At 44.7% G+C, this 27,444-nt stretch overlaps 1 protein-coding gene across 1 annotated transcript; it reads right to left on the bottom strand.

The window, feature by feature from the left end:
• On the bottom strand, positions 1-27,349 carry EGLN3 (egl-9 family hypoxia inducible factor 3; the record flags this gene model as incomplete). The annotated part of the gene is made up of 5 exons (XM_084263827.1): positions 1-618; positions 2,414-2,487; positions 3,159-3,295; positions 4,875-4,994; positions 26,993-27,349. 5 exons carry the CDS (start codon positions 27,347-27,349, stop codon positions 581-583), a joined length of 726 nt encoding a protein of 241 aa, XP_084119953.1. The 3' UTR covers positions 1-580.
• Positions 27,350-27,444: the final 95 nt, after the last annotated feature.

Raw genomic sequence — 27,444 nt, 5'->3', positions numbered from 1 at the left:
GACAAAAAAACTGTTGTTTGAAAAAGTCATGCTATCAAAGAGCAAGCCAGTGTTCTGCGCAGCAAAATGTTGGACAGTACAACAGTCCCGTGTAGGACAGACCATAATATGACACTCTACAAAAATCCAGTTTAATTTCACATTTCCAATACCTCTCCCATCCATTAGCAGTCTGCCACAGATTTTAAAACTCATAAAGCTCCTTCCCATTGAGCTAGATTTCCCCCCCTCCCCCCATAAAGTGCAAATAAGACTGAGGTTTTTACCACTAGTTCCAATGATTGTTATCTTGGTTACAAGAGTGATCAAAAGCCAGTTGGCTGAGTCATTACCACCAGACTTACTGACACTCTTTTTTAAACCTGGTTATTTTTTCCAGGAAAAGGCAAATAGAAAACAAGCATTCCTTCTGCCAGGTGCAGGCATGACAGGAGGCTGCCTTAAGTACCATCAACATAAGATGCGTATGCTGGACACAACTAGTGCATTCTTGTCCATAACAAGAATTCGCCCTTGTTCGCTGGAAATGAAAGTCATCTTTGGGATCTTATTTCCTCCAGAAGAGTTCAAGAACAGTTAATTAGTCTTCATTAAGAGGGGCTTCTCTCTTCCTTGCATCTGCAGAGAAAAGATGAAAAAAAGTTAAGCCAGAGGGTTGTGGCAGCATTCATCTGCAAGTTCAGAAACAGGATGAAGTTGGCTTTGGTTGTGTTTGGGTTTGTTTATTTTTTTCAGTGGACAGCACCTCCCATTCAGACTCATGATGAAATCACTCATGGGTATGAAATCATGGGCTAAACTGCTGTATGAACCCACAGCACATTAATGAGATGTACAAAACCTTGCTATGACCACTTGGCCTGTTGAAATTGAATACAGCTCATGCAGTAGCCCCAAATGCTTTCAGGCTCCAGGTTTGTGGTATGTTTCTCCCCACTCTTGAAGCCTTGTTTATTCACATCTCTTCAGAGTGAAAGGCCAGTAGTGGATGTGCATACCAGCTACATAGATGACAACAGTTTGTTCTGAAAACCATCCAGCTAATTACAACTTTGCTGGTCTCCAGTTGCATAGCAGACATTTTTTAAAAGATTAATGTTCTCCACAATGCATGTTGAGGAACTGCTCAAGGCACTGCCTGAAGACCAGATCTTAAAGTGCTCCAAAAAGCAGACTTTCGAGCATGGCCCCAGGTAGAGTGTTGACACACATTTAGACAACTCTGTCTATTCATCACATGCCATTACTATAGTAGCAGGCAGAGTTGCTGCTGTTATGAAAGCCAGGGTCACTTCTTCCTAGGCTTCCACACAAGTGTCTCTGGGATTGCTTCAAGCTACCTACAAGACTCAGTTCAATGTAGGTAGCACTTGAAGTGCACCATGATCACAGCTAATCTAGCAATTGCCTGCCAAAGGATGCACTTACATCATAGAATCAGAAAATGCTTTGGGTTGGAAAGGGACCTCAACAATCATCCAGTTCCAACCCACCTGCCACGAGCAGGGACACCCTCCTCCACTAGACCAGACTGGCCAAAGCCCCGTAGAACCTGGCCTTGAGCAATGCCAGGGAAGGGGCAGCCACAGCTCCTCTGGACAGCCTGTTCCAGTGCTTCACAGTAAAGCATTTCTTCTTAATTTCTAATCTAAACTCTCTTTCAGTTTAAAGCCGTTCCCCCTTGTCCTGTCAGCACACTTCCTGATGAACAGACCCTCTTCCACTTTCCTGTAGGTCCCTTTAGGTACTGGAAGGCTGCAATTAGCTCTCCCCTGAGTCTTCTCTTCTCCAGGCTGAACAATCCCAACTCTCTCAGCCTGTCTTCATATATTTCTAAACTTTGTTTCTTTCCAACTCATAATCTATATATTCTGAGGGCATTACAAATATCCTCACTCAGAAATTACTTGTAAATTAAAGACAAATCCATTTTACATTACTGCAAGCCCCAACTGCCCTTCATTAATATAGAAGACAGGCCTTATTTGGATAAAATATTTAAAGTACATGACTATGAAACTTGTGTAAGCCTCATGACTGTGCTAAACAAAGTTTGGAGACAATAAAAATATACTTCCCAAATAACAAAAGAAGAGCTTAGAGCCTTCCAGTGATGGAGCAGCCTCCTGGACTGGGACAAAACCTCAGCAGTCATTTGGGAGAGAAATCAGAAACCCCCTCTCCTGTTTTCCCCATCATGCTTATCAGGGATACTGAGGCCAGGCCTGAATCTTCTTCTGTCACAACATCTCCACATAAATAACTGACTAGTGATGAGATATGAAAAAATGCTTTATAAAAATTAATGTCATACCCATGTAGCTACAAGAGTTACTTCCCAGTCTGTCTCTGACTTTGGAAATACCAAAATGCATTATATTCTTTCTAGTGAACACTTATACAAGAGTCATACCAGTTAAGTTCCTGAACTTCTTTTTGGCTTCTGCTCTTTCTTCGGCATCAAAATACCACACAGTCATGGCATATCTAGAAAAGAAAGAGATCTTATGTTTGTTTCAGCTTTTGCTATTAAAATACAGCCCTGGAGTTTTATGCTCATGGAGAAAGCAAAAAAAAAACCCCAAAACTGGATTAGTAGATTAAAAATAGGCTGCAAATAGCACATCTTTATAGACATATATAGACAGCATTGTGTAATGTCTATTTTACCAAGTAAGATAAAAATATAGGTGAGAGTTTCTGCTCGGAGGCACAAAAGAGTGTACAGCCCCTGGCAACAGAGGGCAAAAGTAGCTTACAGACCTCTGCATGTTTTTCTGTTCTGGGATGCCTGCAGGCAGCTTGGGGGTTGCCCTGCATCACATCAGCTTTTGAAAGACAGTAGCCCCAAGAATCCCTATAGTGTTATATGAGGGCAAAAGTATAACCCAGCTAAATAGCTGTGCCTGGCTTGAAAGATTTCTCCTGTCAATGCTAAAAGGGCTTTTTTTTTTCTATCACATGAGGAATCTTACCATTCAAGCTTGTTCCTCCTTATTTGATGAGAGAATTCCCAGTAACTAAAAACCAAAATCTAGCTATCTATTTTTTATGCACATGTGTAAACACACAATGGCCATAATTTTAGATACAAATAGTGGTACATGAGATGCTTTCCTGTTTCCTGGCCAAGTATCAATGCCAAATGTGCTACATACCTGGTTGCATAAGAAGGCTGAACTTCATGTGGGTTCCTTCGATCTGACCAAAAAAAAAGTAATCGGTCAAAAATCGGCTCAACATCTGCTACGTAGGACTTTCCTTCTGGGAATATCCGAAGGATTCCACCATGCAGCTGAAAGAAAAGGAAAGGTTGCGTTTTACATAAACACCCACACATTCATGTGAAGAATGACTTATTTCTCTGTCCTCAGCACCCAACAAATGGGAAATAAACATCTAATGATAACCAAGACAGCTACATGACAACACTGGAAAACCACACGCTGAATTTCTTGGCCAGTTTGATTTTCCCAGTCTGTAATGTTACAGTGTAAATATCTGGCTAAAGTAAATGAACCAACATAAAGACAACACCGGCCCTGTAACAAATACTGGGAAGCTTCTGAGCTCAGAGAACTTCACAGAGCCAGTGAAGACCACAAGACAGGTAGGTAAGGGTGTTCCACCTTACCACTCCAAGGTTTTTATGCTACACTAGAGTGCAGGGAAGGTGCTGTCAACCCTACACTGACCCAACTTAGTGGCTCCCTGTGGCATGCAAAACTCAGTAAGAAACTATTGGGTCAGGTTTAAAGCAACATGGTAGCTTTTAAAGGCCAGCATGGTTGTATTGCATCTCCTCCAGCAATACATTTGCATAAAATTACCATCACATCTATGCAATACTCTCCATCACTGTCCTGGATTTCAGTTAGCTTTCTTAGTGTCTGTCTGATTGGGTACTTCCTCACTACTAGGAGTGCAGTCCACAAGACAAACTGGATATTTGCATTTCCTCCCACATGTCCTACTTCATTTTATTACATTGAGAGGTTTCACTGCCCTAGTCTCCCTAAAGGAATACTGGTTTCACCATCAGTGCATTTTTCAGTGGCATGGCCTCTAAATCTGAACTCACTTTTGGGGTTCATGGCATTTACCTGTGCTTGGACAGCATCTACCTAAAGCAGCCAAGAGAATTTTGAGACAAAGAAAACTGGGCAATTTTCAGTAGATGGTCCATAAATGGTTTCACAGAATCATATGGTTTGTGCTGTATTATGACAGCAAAAGCATAGAGACATTCTGCATTTTTACAAACCCTTATTCTGTTTCTAATTTAAAGTTATGGCCAATTCAAAGCTGACTTTATTGCCTTACAGTAATACAGGTAGAAATAAGAGCACCATCCTGTCAAGAGACCTATTGGATAGAATCATTGATGGAGAGGACAAACCAAGCCCTGTGCTCACTCATCTTCCTAAGCTCATCACTTCATAAATAAGAAAACCAAAAAGGTAACTGCCCGGAGATCTTTTGCAGTTTAGCCTTAAGGCACCGTATCAAGAATGCTAAGGTCCCAAATTTGTGCTGCAATTTTCTTCTGCACCCAGAATCCACTTATTCTTTAGTGGACTGTGTTTTTTCCTAGTGCTTCCTTCTCTTTTGCTATGTTTAGAGGAAAGAGTCAGCAGCCCAGTGCTTAGAAGCTTTATTCTATAGCAACAAAACAACATGTGTGTGGGATGGGAGAGAGAATGATAAGGAAGCAGTTCAGCCTCTTACTTCCAAAGTGTTGCCATAAACACCATGAAAAATGGACCAGCTGTTCATAAGTTCACCAGAGTTCACAGAGCAACTGACAGCTCCAAAGCTCTGATTCTGAAGTGTTTTTTCCTTCATGTTTTGCCTCAACCCCATGGCTTACTCACTTTGGAGTCCCAGTTCTTATTCAGGTAATAAATACAGGTGATGCAGCGCCCGTCGCCATTTGGATTGTCCACGTGACGAACATACCCGGTTCCATTTCCAGGATAGCAAGCAACCATAGCCTGAAAGATAAAGACAGTAAAGAAATAAATTCTAAAAGATGCCCACCTTCAGTTTTTCTTTGCTAAGCATCTTCCCACCACCGCTTTGGCTCAGAATTTTTCAGATGATCAATCCAAAACCCACAACAGAAACCACCATAAGGTATCCTTACCCAAGCTGCTTTCATTTTTTCATGGAGTATAGTGACAGGACAAGGTGTAATGGGTTGAAAGTAAAAGAGGGCAGATTTAGATTAGACATTAGGAAAAAAGTCTTCAGAGGGCAGTGAGGCACTGGAACAGGCTGCCCAGAGAAGCTGTGGCTGCCCCCTCCCTGGCAGTGCTCAAGGCCAGGTTGTATGGGGCTTTGGGCAGTCTGGTCTAGTAGAGGAGGATGTCCCTGCTCACTGCAGGTGGGTTGGAGCTAGATGGTCTTTGAGGTCCCTTCCAATCCAAACACAGAATGGTTTGGTTAAGTCAGTGTGAAATTCCAAACTGGAAATAAACAACCCCCATATTTCACAATATATACACTAAAGTAGGAGGAAAAACCCCAAATTAAACTAAAACACTGTTTTGTTTAGTACAAGCCTTAGTCCTCTACAAGCTACGTGACTTTGAGGCAGTTTCAGCTGAAGTTTGCTTGGGTTTCTAAAGCTGAGCAGTCATTGCAAAACCGATGTTTGCAGTCATAATGAAAGTAGAAAGCGATCCCAGGATGTCATGCCTTACTACCACCATCTTCCTCTATTCATATCTTCTAGCCCCCATCACACACATGCCTGGGGTCCAACACAAAGTGAGGGTCCCCAGGACGTATGGGTAAAAGTCCACAGAGCAAAGTCTGCAAAAATTTGCAACTTCTTTGTGCTGTGTTTGCACAGGGCAGTGCATGTTTGCTTTCATGCACTGAGCCACAGAACTAACCAAACAGCTTTCAGACGCTTACTTCTCTCTTTGATCATCTCCAGACTTGCTGATACAATCGCTTAATTCACGGTTTAAATTTCACCTTGAACGATGAGATAAGCCTACCATGAATTACTCCAAACCACACAACAGTCAACATGTCTTAAAAAGGGTTTTTACAGCAAAGGTATTATACTTAAATTGATATGATGAGCAGTCTAAGCAAGATGCAGGGAAGAGCAAGACACACAGTTGGTAGGGTACCAGATTTTTGTGTCTGGGTTACTTCTTCACTACTGGGACTATTTGGTAGTGATACCACAGTCACTTTCCATAGCGTCTACTCCACTGAAACTGTGGCAACAGAAATCTCATTCCCAGACAAGCCCAAACATCCAAACAGGTTTTTTACCCATCTCATTTTCCATCCATCCAAGCAGTAGCATCCAAACTCTGGATATAAGAGTATTCTACATGTCCATCCCACAGAACGAGGATGTGATTGTGCACCACTTCATGACCTGCCCCAAGCAAGCACAGCTGATAGACTGACAGTATAGCCTTTACCAAGAATAATTTAAGTTTTTATCTAGGAACACAGAAGTCTTGTTTTCTGCTTCCTAGCTGTTGTGGTTTAACCCCAGCCAGTGGCAGGGCACCACACAGCTGCTTGCTCACCCCTACAGATGGGAATAGGGGAGAGTTGAAAGAGTGAAAGTTGAGAGAATTCCTGGGTTGAGATCAAGAGAGTTTAATAGGTAAGGCAAAAGCCACACACACAAGCAAATTCATTCACCACATCCTGTGGGCAGGTGGGTGCTCAGCCATCCCCAGGACAGCACGGCTCCATCAAGCATAATGGTTGCTTGGTAAGACAAACACCACCATTCCCAACATCCCTCCTTTCCTTCTTCCCCCTGCTTTACATGCTGAACATGATGTCATATGCTATGGAAACTCAGTTTGAGTCAGCTGTCCCAGCTGTGTCCCCTCCCAGCTCCTCATGCACCCCCAGTCCACTGGCTGGTGGGATGGTATGTGAAGCAGCAGGGGCCTTGGCTCTGTGTAAGCACTGCTCAGCAGTGATGGAAACATCCCTGTGTTATCAACACAGCGTTCAGCACAAACCCAAACCACAGCCCCATGCCAGCTCCTGTGAGGGAAGTTAACACACTAAAGTCATGCTGTTCTCACAGGACACATGGCCAACTAGAATACAGCACATGCTGCTTTAATCACAAAGGTAGTTTTACTGCACCAACAAGCACTGGAACAGAAGCTACCGCTGGCCAGCACAATGGATCCCTTGGACCTTCTGCTACCAACAACAAAAGTCTATTCACAGGAGTTGGCCAATTAGGACAGGTGTACACATACAGCTGTGAAAACACTGTTCTGCATCTGAAGTCACAGACTTTCCTTCCTCCCCACAAGAACCAGCAAATGGCACCTGCAGGCAGCAGTAAGTCACCAGAGCCTGCTCCTCACCCCAACACCTCAGGCCACAGCTGCTTTGGAGCTGGTGACCCACAAGGGCAGGAGATTACACTGAACAAGAGCAAGTACCTTTAATTCCCAGTAATAAGCCCTCTTCCATCACACCTGGCAGCTGGCTAGATACCTCCCTGCAGGTCCTGCCTGCTCTGTTGTCATTCTGCTGTTACAGACGGCTCTACAGCTGAACTTACATTTCATTATGAGCCTGATAACAGCAGTAAGGGCCAGTCTACAGCCTGGCACTGGAACAGGCCTGGCTTAGTGGCACAAGCCTGGCAGAAACCACAAGCCATCTGTAACTAATGTAGAAACGGTCCAAAGGAGTTATTACATCACGGGGGAGGATAACCTCCCTCATGCAAAGCCCACCCACCCCGCCATCTGAGCTGCTAGCACAACAGCTCAGGGAGCTGCACCCTTCACCCATCCCATGCACAGCAAACTGGATTAGTTCAAACAATTAGAATAGTAACACTTTGCTAAACATGATCCTTGTATGATGGGGAACGTGACCCCAGGAGCTGGGAGAGCAGCTAAGAGCTGCAGTGATGCCAGCTGAGAGGCAGGGAGAAGGGCTGTGCCAGGGGAGCAAAGGGCTCATCTCCACAGCAAGCACAGTGGGTGCCCAGAGTCTGTGTGCCTGCACTAAGCTAACCATATCAGAGGCATGATGCACAATGGGAATAAAACTTTGTGGCTGATAATAACTCCTTTTTAAGTCAATGTACAACACAAAATTATGGAGGTGTTACAGTTGATATAGGATGTTACTCTAAGATTAGTGAACAGCACAAAAATCAACCCAATATTACTATTTTTTTAATGCCATGATCAAAAACCTGCTGAAGAATAATAGACTGCAGGCCAGACCCTTAAAGGGATTTAGATGCTTTACTTACTACCAAATCTGGGCAGAAGGCCAGAGTTCTCCCTGGCCTCCTCCACGTAATATGTTCTCTTAGCAGAACATGTGCTTCAACTCCAAGACATTGATGCATTATTAATTTATTTACAATGTGCACCTTTCACAACCACAACACTTAGAGTCCCTGGGGATGGAGTAGAACAATTCCCTCAGAATCCAAAAGCCCTGGCCACACTCTAGTTTAACTCAAAGAAAAGAGAAAAAAGTTTTCCAGTAGCAGCAGTGAAGGGAGAAAAGCAGAAATGAAATATCCTTTTTCCTGGCATGGCGAATATTTGAATGAAACCTCAAACAATGAGAGGAAATCATTCTGGTCCTCCTAGAGCCTGTTGAAACGATATCACGCTTTATCAGAGCGCTGGCTGGAGCAGCTCCAGAGCAGATCAAGCTGGCCTCAGCAGGGATCCCAGCTGTTAGCACTACTTTTGGATTCATTCAAATCAAACAAGAAACAGGAGATGAGATGCGTGACCAAGACTTAATTTAGTTAATTGGTGAACACTAAACTGGACAGTTTAGGGCACTGACTTGCTACAAAGGCTGGAGGCTGGATCAGAATAACTAAATCATTTACCAGGTGACCAAGTGGAGCATCAGTTAAAAAAAAGTGTTTCCTATACTTTCAGGTGTGCCCAGAAAAGCCCACTGCTTTTTTGGAAGCATCTCCCTCCTTTGGCCAACTCCAAGCCTAAACTAACTATAGCAGGCAGCAATGAGCAAGAACATACCCTTTGTTTTTTTAAATACAATCCATTATGATGATTATTAGCTCGCTTAACTTCCCAGTGTAAGCCCTCAGAGCAAGTTTCAGCAAAACCCAACCCTCCTTTATTTAAGTTCAAATAGACAACTTTGTCTTAACCACCAGCTGAACAGTTCAAGTTCTGATATACAGACACATGCCTTTGCAATCATGTGCGCACACACGCCACAGATTGAAGAGCAATGCTCTGGTGGTCTAGTCGACAGTCGTAAGTTAAAGCCTACAGAACTTGGAAAACGAAAAGCAAATCATCAAGCCTGCAGTTTCCACACTGTCATTTTCAGAGATGCTAGGTTTCCCAAGAGGCTGCAAATCAACCACCAGTTAAACAAGCAGTAATTACCAACTTCAGTGAGGAGCCAGGAATCATCAGTATACTCGACATTGCACAGAAGCTTGCAAAAGTAAGTTATTCATCATTCAGTTTTTGAGTATTACACTCAAGTCAGCCAGAGAAATCTGCAAGTCAAACTGCAAGATACCAAAGTTTGGAGGCAGATAAAAAGCAGCAGTTCCACAGAAAGGATTTTTCCCTGCCTCCCAGTCCTTCTAGCAAGGGGAAACACAAATTTTCTTAGCTGATAGCCAGGATCATGCTGCGAGGCATCATTCTGCTACATTCCATAAAATAAGCAGCACTGGAGTGGGATGATACTTGGAACAAAACGCTTCAGAGAACACCCCAGCTAAAAGATGGTCCTAAGTGGAAGTGAATGCTGCCTAATAGGAAACAGTGATGACAGCAGGTCAGGAGATGCTCTCCAGGTCTGCTACCACTAAGCCAGAGCTGTCACAAACTCCTAATGTAGACAGTGTAGGTAGGGATTGTAACCCCATACTGATCCCTTATTTTCCTCCCAGAACCAGTATGACCTTTGCAACAAGCAAAGAAGATCCTGACCTGTGTAACTATGCTGCCAAGACCAACCGCTCTTGCAGATTAAGCTGAAGACCCCATAATATGTTTTTCCATTTTTGTGTACCAGGTTTGTCCTGTGCACTGTTGAACAGCAGCTGCTTTTGATCCCCAGAGTAAACCACCTCAGCCCATATATCAAGTAGTTAAATTCAGAAATCACTTGAGAAGTCTGTTAGATGAAAGGTACGATATAGTCACAAAGTAATGCTGATCTAAGATATCACTACAACGGTTGTCTAAAAAAGCAAGGCACTTATAATAATTACTGGTGCCATAGCTATTTCAGCTTTCAGATAAGTTTTTCTTTGGCTGCACACTTCCAAGATTCCCAAATTTCTGTCTCATTGTTGTGGTTTTACCCCAGCCGAGAGCAGAGATCCACACAGCTGCCTGCTCCTTAAAGGACAAGAGCAGGGAAAAGGGAAAGGGGGGGGTGGGGTGGGGTGTGTGTGAGAGGGAAGGGAAAAGGAAGGTGCAAATAACCCCAAAATCAAGAAATTAAGAGGCCTGTGGGTTGGGATAAGGATAGTTTACTAAGATAACAGAAAGATACAATATAACAATGCTAACAGGACTTTAGAGCAAAGATATATGAAGCTGTTGATACACAAAGCAGTTTCTCACCAAACCCACAACTCAGGCCGTGCCACCCAGAGCCGTCCCAGAACCCGACCGTCCCCCAAGAACCGCACGTCCTGGAGCCACCCCTGCTCTTCCTCCCGTCAGCCCCCCGATATCCTGGGCAGGACGTAATTGGCGTGGAATACTCTTTGGCCAGTTTTGGGTCACCTGTCCTGGCTTTGCCCCTCCTTTCTCATGAATAGAGAAATACGAATAACTGAGAAAGTCCTTGACTGCCTGACAGCAACTAACAACATCAGGGTGTTATCAGCACTACTCCCATTTTAACTCCCAAACACAGCATTCCATCCGCTGCTACAAATGAAGTTAACTCCAGCCTGACCAAAACCAGGATGCTCATGTATGGTTCTCAGTCCTGAACTCAAGTGCAAGCAAAACCTGCTCAACCAGACTACAGGAAATAAGGATTCCCTTGACTGACTTAGGGCTGAGTGCATATTGTACTCAACCTGATTTTAGTCCATAGATGCACACAGTCTGTACAGCCAGAAAGCACGAGGCACACAGCATGCTCTACATTAAAAGAACATGAGTAGTCTGACATTTCATGATCAAAGACAAGAGATTCTCAGTTGAGGCTAGTCTGACACACAGGCACAACGGGGTGTTTCTTAAGTACTTTTCTTGTTGCACCCAATTGCGCCCAAGTGTTTTCCACCATGTAGCTTAAAATGGTTAAGTATAAAATATTCATGAACATTATTAAATATTAGTTTGTTTGAATTTATGAAAGTTAAACCACTCAACTGCTATACTGAAGCATAAACTAGGAAAATTGGTCTAATTGGTTATCTCTGAAGAGATGGAAGGGAACAGAGGGAAGAAAATTATATTAAAACACACAAAAAAAAAAATCAGAGACATTAGCTTGGTGCCTGTTGGAAAGGGAATCTCCAGTTCTAGTGGGTGGGGAAGGGTGGTGCAGCACAAAACTCTGCTCACTTCAGTCATGCAAAACATGAAGTGGGCATTATGGCAGCATTGCATGGCAACTTAATACCTAATTCCCTCACCCATAACTTGGTTATCAGTCTTCAGTCAAAGAGCTGTTGGATTTACAGAGCTAAGCCTAGCCATTTCCTCTTTAAATTGGGTATTAGTAAAAACTTCTTTACTGAAAGAGTGATCAGCCACTGGAACAGGCTGCCCAGAGAGGTGTTGGAGTCACCATCCCTGGAGGTGCTCAAAAAACACATAGACATGGCACTCCAAGACATGGTTTAGTTGACATGGTGGTGTTGGACTTTACCTCAGGGGTCTTTTCCAACCTTAATGATTCTACAATTCTATGATTCTCTCATCGCCTTCTTGCTCAGAGCTGGAGGCAAGAGAAGAAGCCTATTTTTAGAAATTGAGAAATGCTGGGGAAAGTGCTAGAATTGACAGGGCAAGACAGCTGCACCTTTTCACTTCAATTTTTATCTTAATATGAAGGCCTAAACTGAAGTCATACGGAAAACATCTGAAAAAGGAAAAAAGCCAACAGAAATAGCATCCTGGGACAGTTACCTTCTTTCATGAAAAAGAAAGCAGATAAGCTCCACAAATGCACCTGCAAGCACAGCTAGTCAATTCTTCCTCGGGTGCAGGTGGCAAGTGGCTCCTGAAGGACCAGTGAGCCATGGCAAACAAAATATGAAAGACTGATAGGACCCTGTACCAGTAGGGGACTGCTCTCTGTATCCTGGACAGATTGACATCACAGATACTTTTAGTCTTGGACTGTACCAGCAGCCCTGAGAATTTGAGAGGAAAGGAGAAGACGTTTCTATGGCCAGAGATGCAGCCACACAAGTGAGAATGCATTTATTCTCAACATTTCTCATCTTAGGAGCACAATGCTTTTTTCACAATGCCCATCAGCACTGAACTTTTTTTTAAAAAAAATACCCTTCCTGCTGGGCAAGTACTTCTAACTGTACAAAAATCTTATTTCCAGGGACAGTATTTTATCCAGGAGGTCTCATACTTGCTTCTCCCTGCATGTATGCAACACTGATTACCAGATTAAAATCTTGCAAAACCTAGAAACCTCATCTCTTCCTTTTTATTCTATTTGGTCTTCTGTATGCACTGTAGCCTGATTATTGTTTCAAGTGCATATTGTTTCAAGTTCTCCACAGTTTGGAGAAATTTGAGGGACAGCCTGAGAGCAGAAATTGTGGGAAAGAGCACTGCTCTCATCTGCAGGAAAAAGATGCAGAGATACTGTTTTATCTTTGTTTACCAACCAAATGGCTATTATTACCTGGTATTATCCTAATTGCCATAAGAAGGAAAACTGTTCCTGCTTATTACATTTTTAGGACTAAGGGTAGAAACAAAAAGCTACCCATAAAACTTCTGTTCATGGATTATCTCCATGCCACAGCTGTTGATGACTGGCATGTTATCTATCCAGTGGTAGCTCAAGGAGCCACTAACAAGGCTTTCAAATCTTATGGAATCTGTCTGTACAGAAGCTAGATCAGATTGATGAAGCTTTAAAAAAGACTCCCTATTAAATGAATCTGTGGTGGGGCTTACAAAGCTTTTCTAATGACTGGCAACAAAATTTAGTTCTTCATGGCCTGGAGAGTCCTATTACTGGTGAAGGACAGCTTCAGCTCGTGACTTTTTCTTTTCTTAGTATAACACCCACTCAGAGATAAATCTAGATGCCCTTTAAGTTCAAGCTGTCTGCCAGGGCAGCACCGCTGTGAAGTGGAAAGTCGTGGAACAGCTACGCCTCATGTCAGCAGTGGCCATCCGTGACTGCCAAGAGAATAGGAAGCATTTGCAAAACCAAGCTTTGGACACAGTGGTGAGTTTTGTTAAGCTTCCCCATGACTGGATACCCCCCAGGGTCCTAACATGAAGGGGCAATCTGGGAAACTGCGAAAGGGCCTGACCCAGGGAGAAGTCCTCCAGGCTTCCAAGAAGCCTGACATGGGTTTCCTGGGCGAAAGAGTCCCAGGCAATCATCTTCCTCTATATACTGTCTACGCTGCTTTTGTTTTTTGGGGATTTTTTTCTTCTTTTTTTGAAGCCAAGTACAATAACACCTCTTGTTTTCAGGCTACCACCCACATTCTGTGTTCAGCCTCTGGGCATGGCCAGGAAAAAAACAGAATACTGAAATTCAGGGAAGCAAATCTACATTTGCAGTAGGATCACAACTGTCCTTACAGCGAGCATCTGTGTCTCTTCGAATAATTGAAAGAATCAACCTCCTTCTTTGCACACTTAATTAATCTACGTATTGCTGCATGTATGTCAATTAACCCTTCTCTCCAGTTTCCCAATGCGTCTTTCATCTCGTGCAGTGGTAAAATCAGGTAAGATTTTTTTTAATTTTACATGCTCCTCTGACCTAAAACTACATTTTAGGCTGCAACGTTTGCCAGTTTTTGTGCCTTGCCCTGCACACGCAGACAATACAGCTCCAGAAGAGATGCTGCGAGGAGCAGGCACACCATCCCGGCAGGACCCGACACGCAAAAGGCTCCCGCCAGTCAATTAGTTCAGTCAAGGATATTCAGATTAAGTCCCCAATTAGCAGGCGTAAACATGCGCAGTGCATCGATGTATCAATAAAGGCTGTTTCAGTTTGGAAAGACCGACCTCCCCTGCGCCGGGAGCCCTGGCTTCAGGCCAGCGGGATGATGGCTTAACGACAGTGCTACGTGCGGAGCGTGAGGCGATTGGCGATCAAACGCAAACTTTACTCCAGAGTACACTTCACAGAGACGCTGTGGAGGGAAGAGGGGGAAACCCACGCTTGCAGTACACACACACACACAGTCAAGGCGCTTCTCTGTTCTGGTTCTTACTGGTCTCCCTCCCCCAGCTCCTGCCGCACGCACACACTTATTTCCCACACTTAAAAAAAAAATCTGTTTAATTAAATTTTAGGGTTATTTTTGCTTGTTCTTCAAGCCCTCTTTCATCACCCAGGAAAGTATTTCAGTCCCCTCCTCTCCATGGAGAGCCAAATCTGGAAGAGCTGCACTAACGAGGAAGCATCGCAAGCAATCAATGCAGATAGAGAAAGCGTCCCCTGTAATGAGTCCCGGGAGACAGGATGACAAGTGCCACCCCCACAGAAAAGCAAATTCATAAGTAAGTGCAGGCTCATTAAGGAAATCTGTAAGGACCATCCCTGGATACTCAGGTTCTCAGCAGGGAATAAAGGCATGGTAACCAGCACAGACATCCTCAGTGGAACGAATATCCTCAGCGCTGTGGTAAAAAGATAATTTCATAGTTCCTTAAATATTCTAGCTTTTCATTCTTTGTCAGCACTTAAGACCTTTACAGTTCTGCTACTAATCACCCAGAGGATTACACCACTTTTTTTTTCTCCCTGCAACATTTAAAGAACTCTACCTATTTTGATGCTCTTGTGGGTGTTTAAATAAAGGTTGGGAAAGACAGCCACAACACAGGCAAGCTGTGTTTTGCTGGTGTCAGAGTTGCCCAAGCCGACCAACATCCCTTTTTCATTATTATTCATTTATTTTTAGCCCACAGGCCCAGGGCAATTGAGCAACACTGCCCACAAACTTAACAGCTGACACGCAGTAGGCAGCACCCCTAACACTTCCCATAAGTGCTTTGCTTTTGAGGTTCACAGGGGGCACCCCCAGAACCCGTAGGCAGAGGAGGCGATGATCCACCACCTCACAGCCATTGTGCCAAGGGGAAGACAGGTCCTGACTTCACAGCACAGTCTCTCCTTGGGGATCACCTCTCATGATTTCTGATGCTCCCATGGCAGCAGAGGCAGCACAACAACGGGAAGATGTTCTTCATGCTCTTTGGCTCAGCGAAAATCATCCCCCTCTGCCACCAGAGAGAGGGGCAGGGTTCACACTAGCACCACCACACTTGGTGGGTACCCTAAATATGCGTTCAGGGTACTCCCAAAATTGCCTGAGACATTACTGTGCTACATAAATAGAGAAGAAAGGTTCTCAAGAGTTTATCACAGCAGTAATGCCAAATTAAGGCTAATTGATGAGCCCAGTTATGTCCTATGTTAATTTCAAGAAAAAGCCGTATCACTCCCCACACCCATCTTTTACTCTTCCACCACCTTTTCAGAGGAGCTTACCTAGTTAACAGTGTATTTATTCCTCCATAGGATTTTGTGTACATCAATATTTATGGATAATACTCACTAAAATTACCTATAAAAAATTACCATCAGGAATAATTTCTCCTATGTCTAAGCAACACATACAGCTCTAAGGTTTTGCCTGCACATAAAGTTGTACTGCTCTGATTACACACGCACCTTGCACCAGTACAGTCTCTCTCATGTGGGTACAATTAAAGGGGACGTGTATACAGTGACACAGCATCTTTCCACACAGGAAGGAAAAGAAGTTATTCAAATTCAAGGCAATTTTATAATAATATAGCTATGCCCGTTCTAAGGCTAGGCAATAAAAATGAATTGGCAAAAAAAAAATCCTAAGTGTTGTGGTGCCTCCCCTCTGTACCACCTCAACAGTTCATACCTGTGTGTAGACAGAAACTGGGCAACTCTGAACAAAGCAGGCATGCATCAACACAGTCATGCACACAACAAATTGAGCTCCAGCTTTACACGTGCACATCTTAAAGGTAGTCACAAAAGCACTCAGCTCACAGACAAGGAAGCCTAGTCCTAAACCCAGCTGCAAGGCAACATCAGGCTCTGGTTTTGAACACAGGTTGCTGAAATCCCACTTTCCTTTTCCACTGGTCAAGACTCTCCCACGGATTTATGCTGCCACCACCTGACAGAAGAGACCAACCCTACAAGCTGTATGCATCGTGGCCACTGCCACAGGCTTCTGACTCTACCAGCTGGGGCAGTGGCTGTGCACAGGGATGAAGCCAGTCCCAAAGGGTGCCCTCCCCGCCTTCCCTCTGGCTATGTTCACACCTGTTGCTCTACTTCACTGCAGTTCCCCTCCGGAGCCCTCCTTATCCAGCCATTCCCACTGACTCACTGAAGCAACAGCTCTCAGGTTTCTACAGATCCAGTCCAAGACTGGGTCTTTAAAGTAATCATATTCTTTAGCATTTAAGGTAGCTTTTGCAGGAAGTACAGCAACTGTTGAGCAGGGAAGTGGTCCCCTTGGTGTGGGTTCAGGATGTTTCCTGAGGATGCAGAAAGCCTAGAGTGGTCTTTCTGGCTCTGTTCCCTCCTTTTTCCTCTTCCTCTCCAAAACCTTTCCTCTCTGGCAGCCAGTGTGACAAGAGCAGCATGTACTCAGAGTCACCACAGGGGCAGCCAGGGGTGAGCCAAGCTGGAGGCTGGACAGGGGTGTCTCAGGATGCCAGCCAGTTGGGCAGCCAGAGGAAGCAGCCCTCATCCCAATCCCTCCTGTTCCATGGGATGAAGATGAAAGAAGGTGGCTGCACAGACACGACATGGTGGGGTAGAGTGGGGGTAAGAAACCCCTTGGTGAGGGGCTGCAGCTGGCTTTGTTAGATGTGAGGCACAACTGCTTCTCTGCAGTGGCAAACAGAGATGAAAAGCAGTAGAGATAGCAAGCCAGGGCTATAAGGGTAAATATGTCTATTTTTAGCATGAGGGTGGAACAAGTACAACATCTGCCCATAGTTTCAGTCACCATCAACACAACCGGCACCTTTCCTAACTGTAGCCACCACACTGTACTAATACAGTTCATCATTAGCAGCATTAGCTTCTATGGATGGTTAGCAGGGAAACAGGCTTTTAACCAAGTGCCAGCAAAAGACAAAAGCAAACTAAGAAAGCAAAAGAAAATTCATTTTGTTTCAGTTGCAGATATCTTACATAGGTGAAAAGAAACAAAGCACAAGCCAACTACATTTTCATCCTTGCCAAGAAATTATCACTGTGCCTGTCAGACTAGCACTGAGTCTTTAGGTCACCAAAGTTAGACATCAAGTTACACACTGAGAAGTGTAACACAACCTTGACACTTCAGCCTTTGACCACCATGAAATGTTGAATTACAGTAAATCTGGCAATGAGGACCGGCATTCACAAGTCCTCTCATTGCTCCTCTGTCAAGAGGAAGTCTGTAGAACAGTTAACCAGACAGTGACCCTTCCTGTTGGCCCGCTTCAGAGACACTATGCACATACTCCACAGACAACAGAAGACAGAGGACAAGTTCATTTAGGGAAGCAGAAACACTGGCGAACACTGTAAAGAACAGTTACCAATACATCCCAGGGGACCCATTTCTGTTTGTGCACATCTAGTCATACATCATGGTTTACATGCCCTAACAGCAGGCCATGTTACAGCATTCAGTAAAGCTTTTCTTCCACTTCTCAAAGCACTTCTACCAGATCTCCTATGAGAAATCACAAGGGGAAGGTGCAGTTACAGTCTTGAGCAGCAAGACCACACCCAAAGGCTGTTACCCTAGGAACACACAAGTTGAATACTAGTTGACATTTCACACCAAGCCTTTTTTTTAAAAACCATTTCTCCTCCCAAATTTCCCTGGTTCTATGCTTCCCCTCCCTCTCCAACCCCCCAACTACATAGTCCACCACGGCACTTTCATCACCCGGGACAGTTAGGAGGCTCCATGCTGGCACCCACCACCTCTGAGCTTGCTGTCTGACAGTGCCTCACACTCAGGCTTTTCCCCTTCAGGGTGACATTCCCCAGCCTGCACTAACCAGCACCTATCTCCCTCTATGCGTTACTGGAATAACTGCTGCTGTTCGCAGTGTAAGGCAGGTTTGCCACAAGATAGTCAATTACAGAGGTCAAACAAACAGTAACTGCTATTGCTAGCTTCCACCAGGTAAGGCTCCTTGGCCCCTCCCAAGATGCCATGTAGAAGATGGCCCATATTTCAGAAGACAAAACACAAAGACTGGGATGGCACAAGCGTCATCGTAACTTTTCCTGAAGTTTTCTAAGCATTCCAGCATAGCCCATGATGTGCTTCAGTCCCACTGACTTCAAAAAGCCTTTAAAAATCGTACTTGAGTGAATTGCTGAACTGGGGCCAAAACTTTAAGAACATTTGCCTTATCAATTTGTATAAAAATTACTGCACAAGACAACATAGGCAATGGTTAATTATTATTATGACTTACAGGCAAGAAAAATACAAACGTGTTTCTTGTTTTGATTTTCAAGTCCAGAAAGAAAGCACAAAATCCAATACTGTGACCAAAGGATCCACACAAAAATATGTATGTGTCTCCCAAAATTATTATCTTTTTGCTACTAAGTAGGATGTAATTCCCTGATGTCTGGCAAAAGACTTTGCTACCCTGTCATTTCCAGGTGCCAAAGCATTGGACAAACTATTTCCAGTCTGGGCAGATAGGGTGCTATACTGTACTCCTGCAATTTATGCTATTCATTTTAAAGTGGGTGGCTGGTAACATGAACATTTACTAAGACTGCATTATGGCCAGAAAAATCTTGCATTACTTTATTTGTGAAAAATCAGAGCAACAAGTAGTTTGTTTAATCAACTGCTTTCTATTAAGTGCTTTGCGTGGTGGTACTAAATTTCTTTGTCTATTAATCTTATGAAAATACAATGACAAAAGAAAAATTACTGTAGGGAAAAGCTCTGTTCTGTCACTGAGAGACAGTAAATGCCTATGTGTGAGTGAGTGATAAGAGGGGAAATGAGGCTTACAGCTCTCCAAATCACTAGCAGGAATGGTCAGAGCAGTGGTGATGGGATGACACAGCTGTGAATAAGTTTAAACAATAGGAGATAGTCAGTCTACTTGGCATAAGCCTCCTTCGTAAACTTTTTTCCTGCACCTCACTGCCTGAACAGCTAGAGAGACCTTCTTGCTTTTCTGACCAACTCCCTGTTACCTCTTTTCAAAGCAATAAAAGGTCTAAAACAAATTGCTAAGTAATGTAATCAATCACAATCTTCGGTCTAGCCCTCTCCCCACATTCCATGCCAGTGCATCAGTTATTCTCCCTGGAGCCCACCACAGGGACCATCAGCTGCCCTGGGCACAGGTACCAGAAGCAGTTCCCAAAACACCTCTACCCAAGAACTTCTCTAATCCAATAAAACCTTTCCACAGAAGCTTGGGGAATCTTAGTGTTGCTGGCAGCTTTTTAACATCGTTTCAGTCTTTAGCTTTGTGACAGAAGGATTATAGTCATGATAAATCTGACCCAGGGCTTCAAACTCCCTCAAGTTGGTATGCACACATCTTCCTTCTCCATAAATCTAAAGCCGGCAACACTTACTCACAGGCTTCCCTTCTTGACCTCCTCATTCTCACAAGCCATCCACCACAAGATGGATGAGCGCCACGTAGCCTGCCAGTGCTGAAGGACCACTTGCCCCTGACCTATTGCACAAAGACAAAAAGGCAATCCAGTGGAAACAGAAATGAAGGAAAAACTTTTTTTTTTAAAAAAAAAGAACTTTTTACTTTGGAAGAGTCATCTTGAAACATTTGATAAAAGTATTGATCTCTTCCAAGTGTGTACAGTCTGTTCAGCAAACATCAAGATTTCATCTGATTAAAAACACATTCATGTTCAGGTCATTGCAGTTTTATCTTCTTCTATGCCATCTCTTCCACATACAGAAAGGAATTGCCGAGGATGTACAGGCACAGCTGAACATCCCTCACTATCAACACGCCAGGGGAAAAAGGAGAAAGAGGAGGGAAAAAGACATTTCCACGTAACAAATCAAGAAAATTGCTCAGGAAGCAACATGCAAGGTAAGGCTGTATTACACTGAGCTGCCATCCAGGTAAGTTTGAAGGTCAAAGAAAGAAGAGTTTATTGGAAACTCAAATAAAGACACTGGATCAACATGGACAGCTGGAATCCTTAAGGCAGAGAAGCAAGTTCACGTCTACTGTGTACATGCTGCCCCGTATCAGTGTTCCAAGCATCAGCGCATCTCCACTGAAATGTATACTACTATTAGCAGTGAGCTGTAATGAACTGAATTATTCATTAATAATTACCTTGGAAAAAGGCTGTGTACAGATATTAATAGCAAGGACCAGCTCCCCTCCCTCTCAAAATGCCAGCTCAGCAGAAGGGAGCACTGAACTCTGAATCTTGCCACTTCCCCGGTGGCTCTCTCAAGGATAGTGTGCCTTGCGATGCTGATACACACCCCCACCAGTCCAAAGGACAAACACTCCCCATACCCAGAGGCATTAATGCCACTCATACTACAGCTTCCCTCCCCACACCACGGTTGAACGTTTACACTGACATTTACTGAGCAATGAGCCCTCATTCAAAAACAAACTGAGAGGCACATATTTACTTAGGGTTTCCAAGTAATAGGAGTATTGGCAGGCACACCAGCATAGTCACCAGTGCTTTAAGAGCTGACAAAGTGGTGCTGGGAAGGACTGATACCAGAGCCACCATGGCAATGGATAAGAAAGAACTGAGGAAAATGCACTACCGGTACGGGACAGATGGTGGACAACTTGACTGCCCTGCCATCATTGTGTAACTCCAGAGTCTAGTTAGACTCATGAAGCACTGCTAGACTGCAAAACTACAGACTGTATAAAAAAAAGTCAAGTAACCTACCCTGGTGCCACTAACACGTGCACAAAATCAGGGTAAGCAGACCACTCTGCTATTCACATTGCCCAAGAGCTCAGACTTCTTCCCCATCTTAGAGGATTAGCCACCTTCTGCCTCCCTCTGCCACTTCCAGGGTGAAGCATGCAAAGAGGTACCTAACATGGTCTAAGAAAGGTCACTGTGCAGTTACAGACTTCTCCACAAGACAGTAAAAGGAAGACCGACAGCAGACACCTGGCTGCCAAAGGCTCTGGTGTAACACACACCAAAGACAGCAAATGACTTCCACTGCCTACCACAGGTCGAGTCTACCAGTGCACTACAGTCAGGTTCTTCAGAGTTGTAATACCTAACAGGTACCAAATGCAAACTGCTTGTAACTTCAGCACCCAGCCATAAGCTCAAACACCACTCCATAGAGGGTACCCACAGTTCTGACCCCACTTATGGATAATGTGCATACCTGTCCCCGCCAAGTGAAGACGCATTCTGAAAGATTCTCCAAGTGCCTCTTTTAGAGAAGTATCTTCTGAAAAGTTTCAAAAAGTCATTGAGAATAATCTGATGAACAAAAACAAGATCTAATATGCCCAGGTTTATACTCATTTAATGCTCTGATTGTCAAGTAAAAATTATACATTCCTGTGTATAATTAACCAGGCTAACTAATCTTGCTTGACAAACACAGATATAAACATCAGCTTTGACACCAAGCCAAAGCAACCACTCTAGGATCTGTGCCAATGCTGAATTCCTCAGTCTGATATCATAAAATGACTTGTCTGTTGCATTTACAGTTCCAGTGGCTCTGGACTCTGCCGGCAACGAGCCAGAAGAACAGATTTGAACTCACCCATTATGCCAGAACATGTGCATTTGATTAGAAGAAAGAAAAATTATGCATATTTCTTCTGGATGGTGGTATTCATCAGACCTCCCATTGTAAGCTAATTGCAAGGCATTCTGCTATGCAAGTATCAAAAATCCTTTGTAACATAATAAACCAGTATATTTCTATAGGCAGCAACGCTCTTCAGCTCTATAGCCAGCTTTCTGTTACTCAGCTCCTTATATCCACACCTCAAATCAGAACATGCAGCATCCCACTCTGTCTTAATTGCAAAGACTAGAATTGGAATGCTATGGAACAGAACTTTCCTTTCTTCATACCTAAATGCAAAAATTACAAGTTATGTAAATTAGACATGGAAAAACCACTCAATCCAAGCCTGTGACAGATTTCATGCACTTCAATCCTCAGGAAGAAAAGTCTTACCAACCAATACCCCAATCACGTGGTAGGCAGAAGGACCCACTCTGGTTTTCAGCCAACACTGGTTAACCATGAAGTGCCACCACGAAATACCTGCTTCTGCAACAGTCAGAGGGCTCAACAGGGTAGAGTGAGCAAGGAGGCAGTGTGACTACAAGCGAAGGACATGCCATAAAAAATTGAAAGGCCCACAAAGATTTGAAGAAACTTCACATCCCACCAGAACTTCTATGTTAACTAATCTCGTATTGAAGGGGTTTTTTTGTTTAAACTTCAGGCCATATGCTTGACAATGAATGCAAGCAGTTGGGTTCCGAGCTCAACACATCAGTCACAAGCTTCCTTCAACACAGGTTAGCTGTGAGGATTATGACTTCTCACATTATTTCCTAGCCAGCATGGCTCACTGGTGTTCAACAGGCACAAGATAAGCTTGAGGTCCCCAAAGGCAGCGCTGACACAGGGTTTAACTCATGAAGGCACACAAGAGGGTACCAGTGATTCAGTGTGACACAGTGCTGTCAGGACTCAGGTGCAGAGTCCACACAGAGCACATCCACGCCAGTTCAAAGTACCTTCCACCCCTCATCCTCAAGGACTGGATGCTGGCAGAACGTCAAGTGCTGATTCAGGCAAGGTGGCCCAGGGCAGCAAGCGTCAACCACATCATTCAGAGCCTGCCAGGCCACAGGGAGCTGGCCTTCTCCAGCTGAGGCCAAGCATGAAGAGCCACAGCCCCTCATCAGCACGTGATCTAGCCACCCCACCCAGGCCACTGTGATTGTAGCTTTTACCTTCACACACCAGCCAGCTGACCCAGTCCCACCCTCCCCACAGGAGGGACATTCAGGGCCCGTGGCTCCCCAGGCTCTGCAGCACCTGAGGTGGCCCAAGGGATGGATATCCCAAATGCCACAGCACCTGGCTCATCTGCAGCTTTTAACTTTTTTTAAAACTTTCTTTTGTCTTGAGGGAGAAATTTCTCCAGCTGTTTCTCTTCTGGTGCATTTCCTTACCTTGCTTTGGGGAGGTATTTTCATTTTTTTAAAGCTGTTGCTTTGATTTATTTATAATACAGGGATTATTCTTCTACAGGACAGACATTTCACCACCTACAAAATTTTGCAATTGCCCCCTAGAAAATTTTACAATACATGTCAGGCTCTTGTGCCACCTCCACATCTGAGCAACATGCATTTGCAAGCAGGCTCAAACCTTTCAGACATCACCTCTACCATCCCCTCCAGCCCCTGCAAACCCTAATTAACGCCAAGAAGGGACTTAGGAACATGAGGACTCAGAAGGTGCAGCACATCACCCTTTCACCCACAGTCCCTGGTGCACCACCTGACCCAGGGGCACTCCAGGTGACCAGCCGTGGAAACCAAGCTGTGGCCTCACTTCCCTGCCAAAACCACCCACCAGCTTTTCTCCACCAAGCATCAAGGCTCCAGCAGAGTGGATTCAGGTCCTCAAAGCCACACTGTCCTCAGGTGAGAGCGTCCCTCTGCACAAGAATGAATCTTCCCACACTGTGGAGGAGACTCCCCCTGGGTCAACAATGCCTTGGTGAGATCCTTAGCTGTTTACCTACTACAAACTGGGAACCATGGTACTTATTTTACTAGAAAATGGAAACTTTTGTTGAGGAAAACAGAAGTCAACAAGCAGTACATCGGGTGTCAACAGAAGAGGTCTTTAGATGGATGCTATCTGATTATTTTGATCATTTGACCATGTCAGCTAATATTTAAGTATTACTATCTTATTCTTAATACTTAAAATATCTAATATTGTTATTATTACTACTTAATACTTAAAAATACCTAATATTTTAAATTATCTTATTCTAAAGATTGATTCAGATCACTGGTCTGCAAAGATGAAAGATTACTTTTTATTATCAACCCTTAAAGGTCAACCAACAGCTCTTAAAAGAATATCCAGTACCCTTGTAAAATTTTACTTCCATCCTTTCTCTTTGACGCAATCTTAACTTTCTTGAAGTGCTGTTGGAAGTCATTTGGAAACAGCAAAATCCTGACTCATTTCTCTCATGTAGCCACAAGGAAAGCTTCATTTATTGGACAAAATACCTGTCTTATGTTTGTGTAGCTACCAAAACAAAAATACCATGAAACACATCGCACAAAGCAAACAGTGAGCTGACAGAAGTTCACTTACTAAGCAAACCCTCTTTCCAACACCTTAAGACTGAAGATTAAAATCATACAATTGTTTTAAAAGCAAAAGACCTCTGAAGAACGACAAGGGTGATAGTACATAGATTCATTCCCATGACAAGAAGAGTTACTGTGCAGCCAACACATTGAACAACTTGCTCTGGACTCCTAGCCCCATATCTAATTCCTATATCCCAAAACAATAAATTATGATAGTACATGTCCAGCTAAGTATTTCTGGTCCAGTCGCTCAGAAACACCCCATGCTTCTTCAAATATTAAGCCACAGAAGCTTTCTGGGCATCCATTTATTTGTATAATATAGCAAATAAAAAGTACACTGACTTCAAATTTGGGATTTTTGTGTATGCATTCACAAGACTTTAGAAGACAAGCAAAATGGGTGGCTTCAATGGAAGGGAAATGTCTACGGGTGACGTGGGAATCTGCATGCACCACAGCAGTCAGTTGGTTAGTCACAGGAATAATCTTCCTGCTGAAGGCATCCCACATCTCAGTTACTGATGGCAGTTGCTATTCTAGGGCCTCACATATCCATGGTACTTATAATTAGGGGATTGGTTACTATTAATTCCTGATGGAAGTTCCTCCACATTCAGTTTTACAAACAACAGTGAGTCACTTTCAGTCCTGGACTGTTGCACAGCATTTCCATGAGCTGTTTGCAGAGTCTGACACCTTCCACACTAAAGCACAAAGGCCAAAAGTACTATTTGTACAAAAATGACTGCACGAACACCACCCCGACTCAGCTTTAAAATCATCTCTTCAACCCAAGGTCATTCCCCAAAAGACCCTTCTCCCCAACCAGTGTACAAATACTGGGCAACCTGCCTTCACTCTAGTCCAGCTTTAGTGTAAGGTCCTGGTTTTCCCTATACAGGTGGCCAGCAGTGCCCTCTCAGCAGTAATCAGGAAAGCATAAGTCAACTAGGATGACCTTAAAGGCAGTGCCAAAGCAGAACAGCTATTTATACATCCCAACACCAGGCTCCCACCGAGAATTAGTGAAATCCAGACACCTCGCTACCCAAGCTTTTTACTGAACTGACTGGTGATCAGTAGTTCAGTGGAGCTAAGAACAGGAGCAAAGTTTCAACCTTTTATTACTCCTACCCCCGCCTGGAAGTGCGCAGGGGGCTGCATGCACAGGTTTTAAGGTGCTCACAAGCATCGTTCACAAGTAAACATCGACACCATACTGGTTTTTCCTTCATTTTCTGTGACTAAAATTAAATCTCAGCACCACTCCCAAGTCCCCTTAGTATAGTGCAAGTTGGGACCAAAAGAAATGCGTTTCACTTCTGTAACTTTTTTTTCAAAGTTGCATTGTTTCTCCTTCCAGCATATCTCTAAAAAGCGGGTATTTTCGATATATATTATAGAATTGAAGTCATAAACAAAGAAATTGGTATGTTTTCAGCATTCAGGACAACAAAGCAAACTTGGTTGTGAGCCAGTCCACTTTGCCACAGCAAAACAGACAAGAAAAAGCCAAGTTCTCTCTAACTGAAGTAACGACATTGCAAGTGTATATAAACCTTGTTGATAAATAACCCTATAATGAAACTGTCCTCTCCATTCCTGATCAAGAAAGCCTGGGGAGTGTGTGTGGGGGGAATAACTCTCCCTTTCAAAACACACAAGTTTGCTGTGCTAAAGCAGAGCATCCCCTAATTTGTGCCAGGTACCCAACGCAATAACGATAACCTTCAGCTGCAGGTCACTGGCATGAGCCGGACCATAGAAACTGCTTTGGATAACACTATCGCACGGACGCAAACAACCGAATAAGCGGATCCGAGCCGCGTACGTGCTCGGAGAGGATAGGGAGGGGGTAGGGAGTGTTTCCCTCCACCTGGAACAACCCTTCAAAGGAAAGTCATGGTCAAGGCTTGGCTGTTGTTTGCGATCTCCGCTCTCCGCAGCTGGAGCAGCCGGGCTCCGGGGCTGTGCAGCCCCCTTCCCCTCGTCAGCTGCGAGGCGACCCCCGATGGCACACGGCGGTGCACCCAAGGGTCTGTCCAGGGTCCGACAACCGAGAAGCCGGGCAAAAGACCCTGCACAAGGCACCGCGGTGAATAAGCCTGGGTGCGCTGCCGCAGCGGGCAGCCCCCCCGCACCTGCCGCCTCCGGCAAGGGCATCCCCTGGGCAGCCCAAGGCGCCTCCGCCACCCGGAGCGGTGCTGAGTGGACAGCCCAGCGGGACTGCCCGAGACACAGACACCCACGGACGGCGAAAACACGACCCGGGACAGGGGAGCTGGTGGAAACTTCCCGCCAGGTCCCACCAAGAGTTGAGCTGCGGGTCGGTCCCGCCGGGACCCGAGGCCCCGCGGTCCCTTACCTTGGATCGCTCCTTCACGTAGTACTTGCCGAGCCGGCTCCCGCAGTACATCACCAGCCGGTCTATCAGCGTGAGGAGGAAGTTGATGGCCTCGCAGCCCTCCTCCGTGCCCCCGATCCACTTGATCTGGTCGCCGCGGAGGTGCCGCTTGGCGACGCCGCGGCTGGGGCCGGCCAGCTGCCCGTCGGCCAGTTCCCCGTCGCGGTGCATCCGCTTCACCCGCTCCAGCACGCAGTCCCCCACCACCTCCCCCAGGAAGTTGTCCAAGTAGCAGAAGCCGATGTCATGCAAGCAGGGCACGACGTACTCCAAGGCGATTCTCTCCAGGTCGAGCCTCATGATGTGCCCCAGCGGCATGGCGCTGCGAGGACGGGCGCGCTGCTGCCCTGCCGGCGCCCGCGTCGGGAGGCGATGCCCACCGAGGCGCCGCCGGCTCCAGGCCGAGTCGAGCA

The sequence above is a fragment of the Gallinula chloropus genome, assembly GCF_964237585.1.
Source record: "Gallinula chloropus genome assembly, chromosome: 4".
Classification (NCBI taxonomy): domain Eukaryota; kingdom Metazoa; phylum Chordata; class Aves; order Gruiformes; family Rallidae; genus Gallinula; species Gallinula chloropus.
The sequence above is the reverse complement of the archived record's forward strand: the minus strand, read 5'-3'. Positions and strand labels throughout refer to the sequence as shown.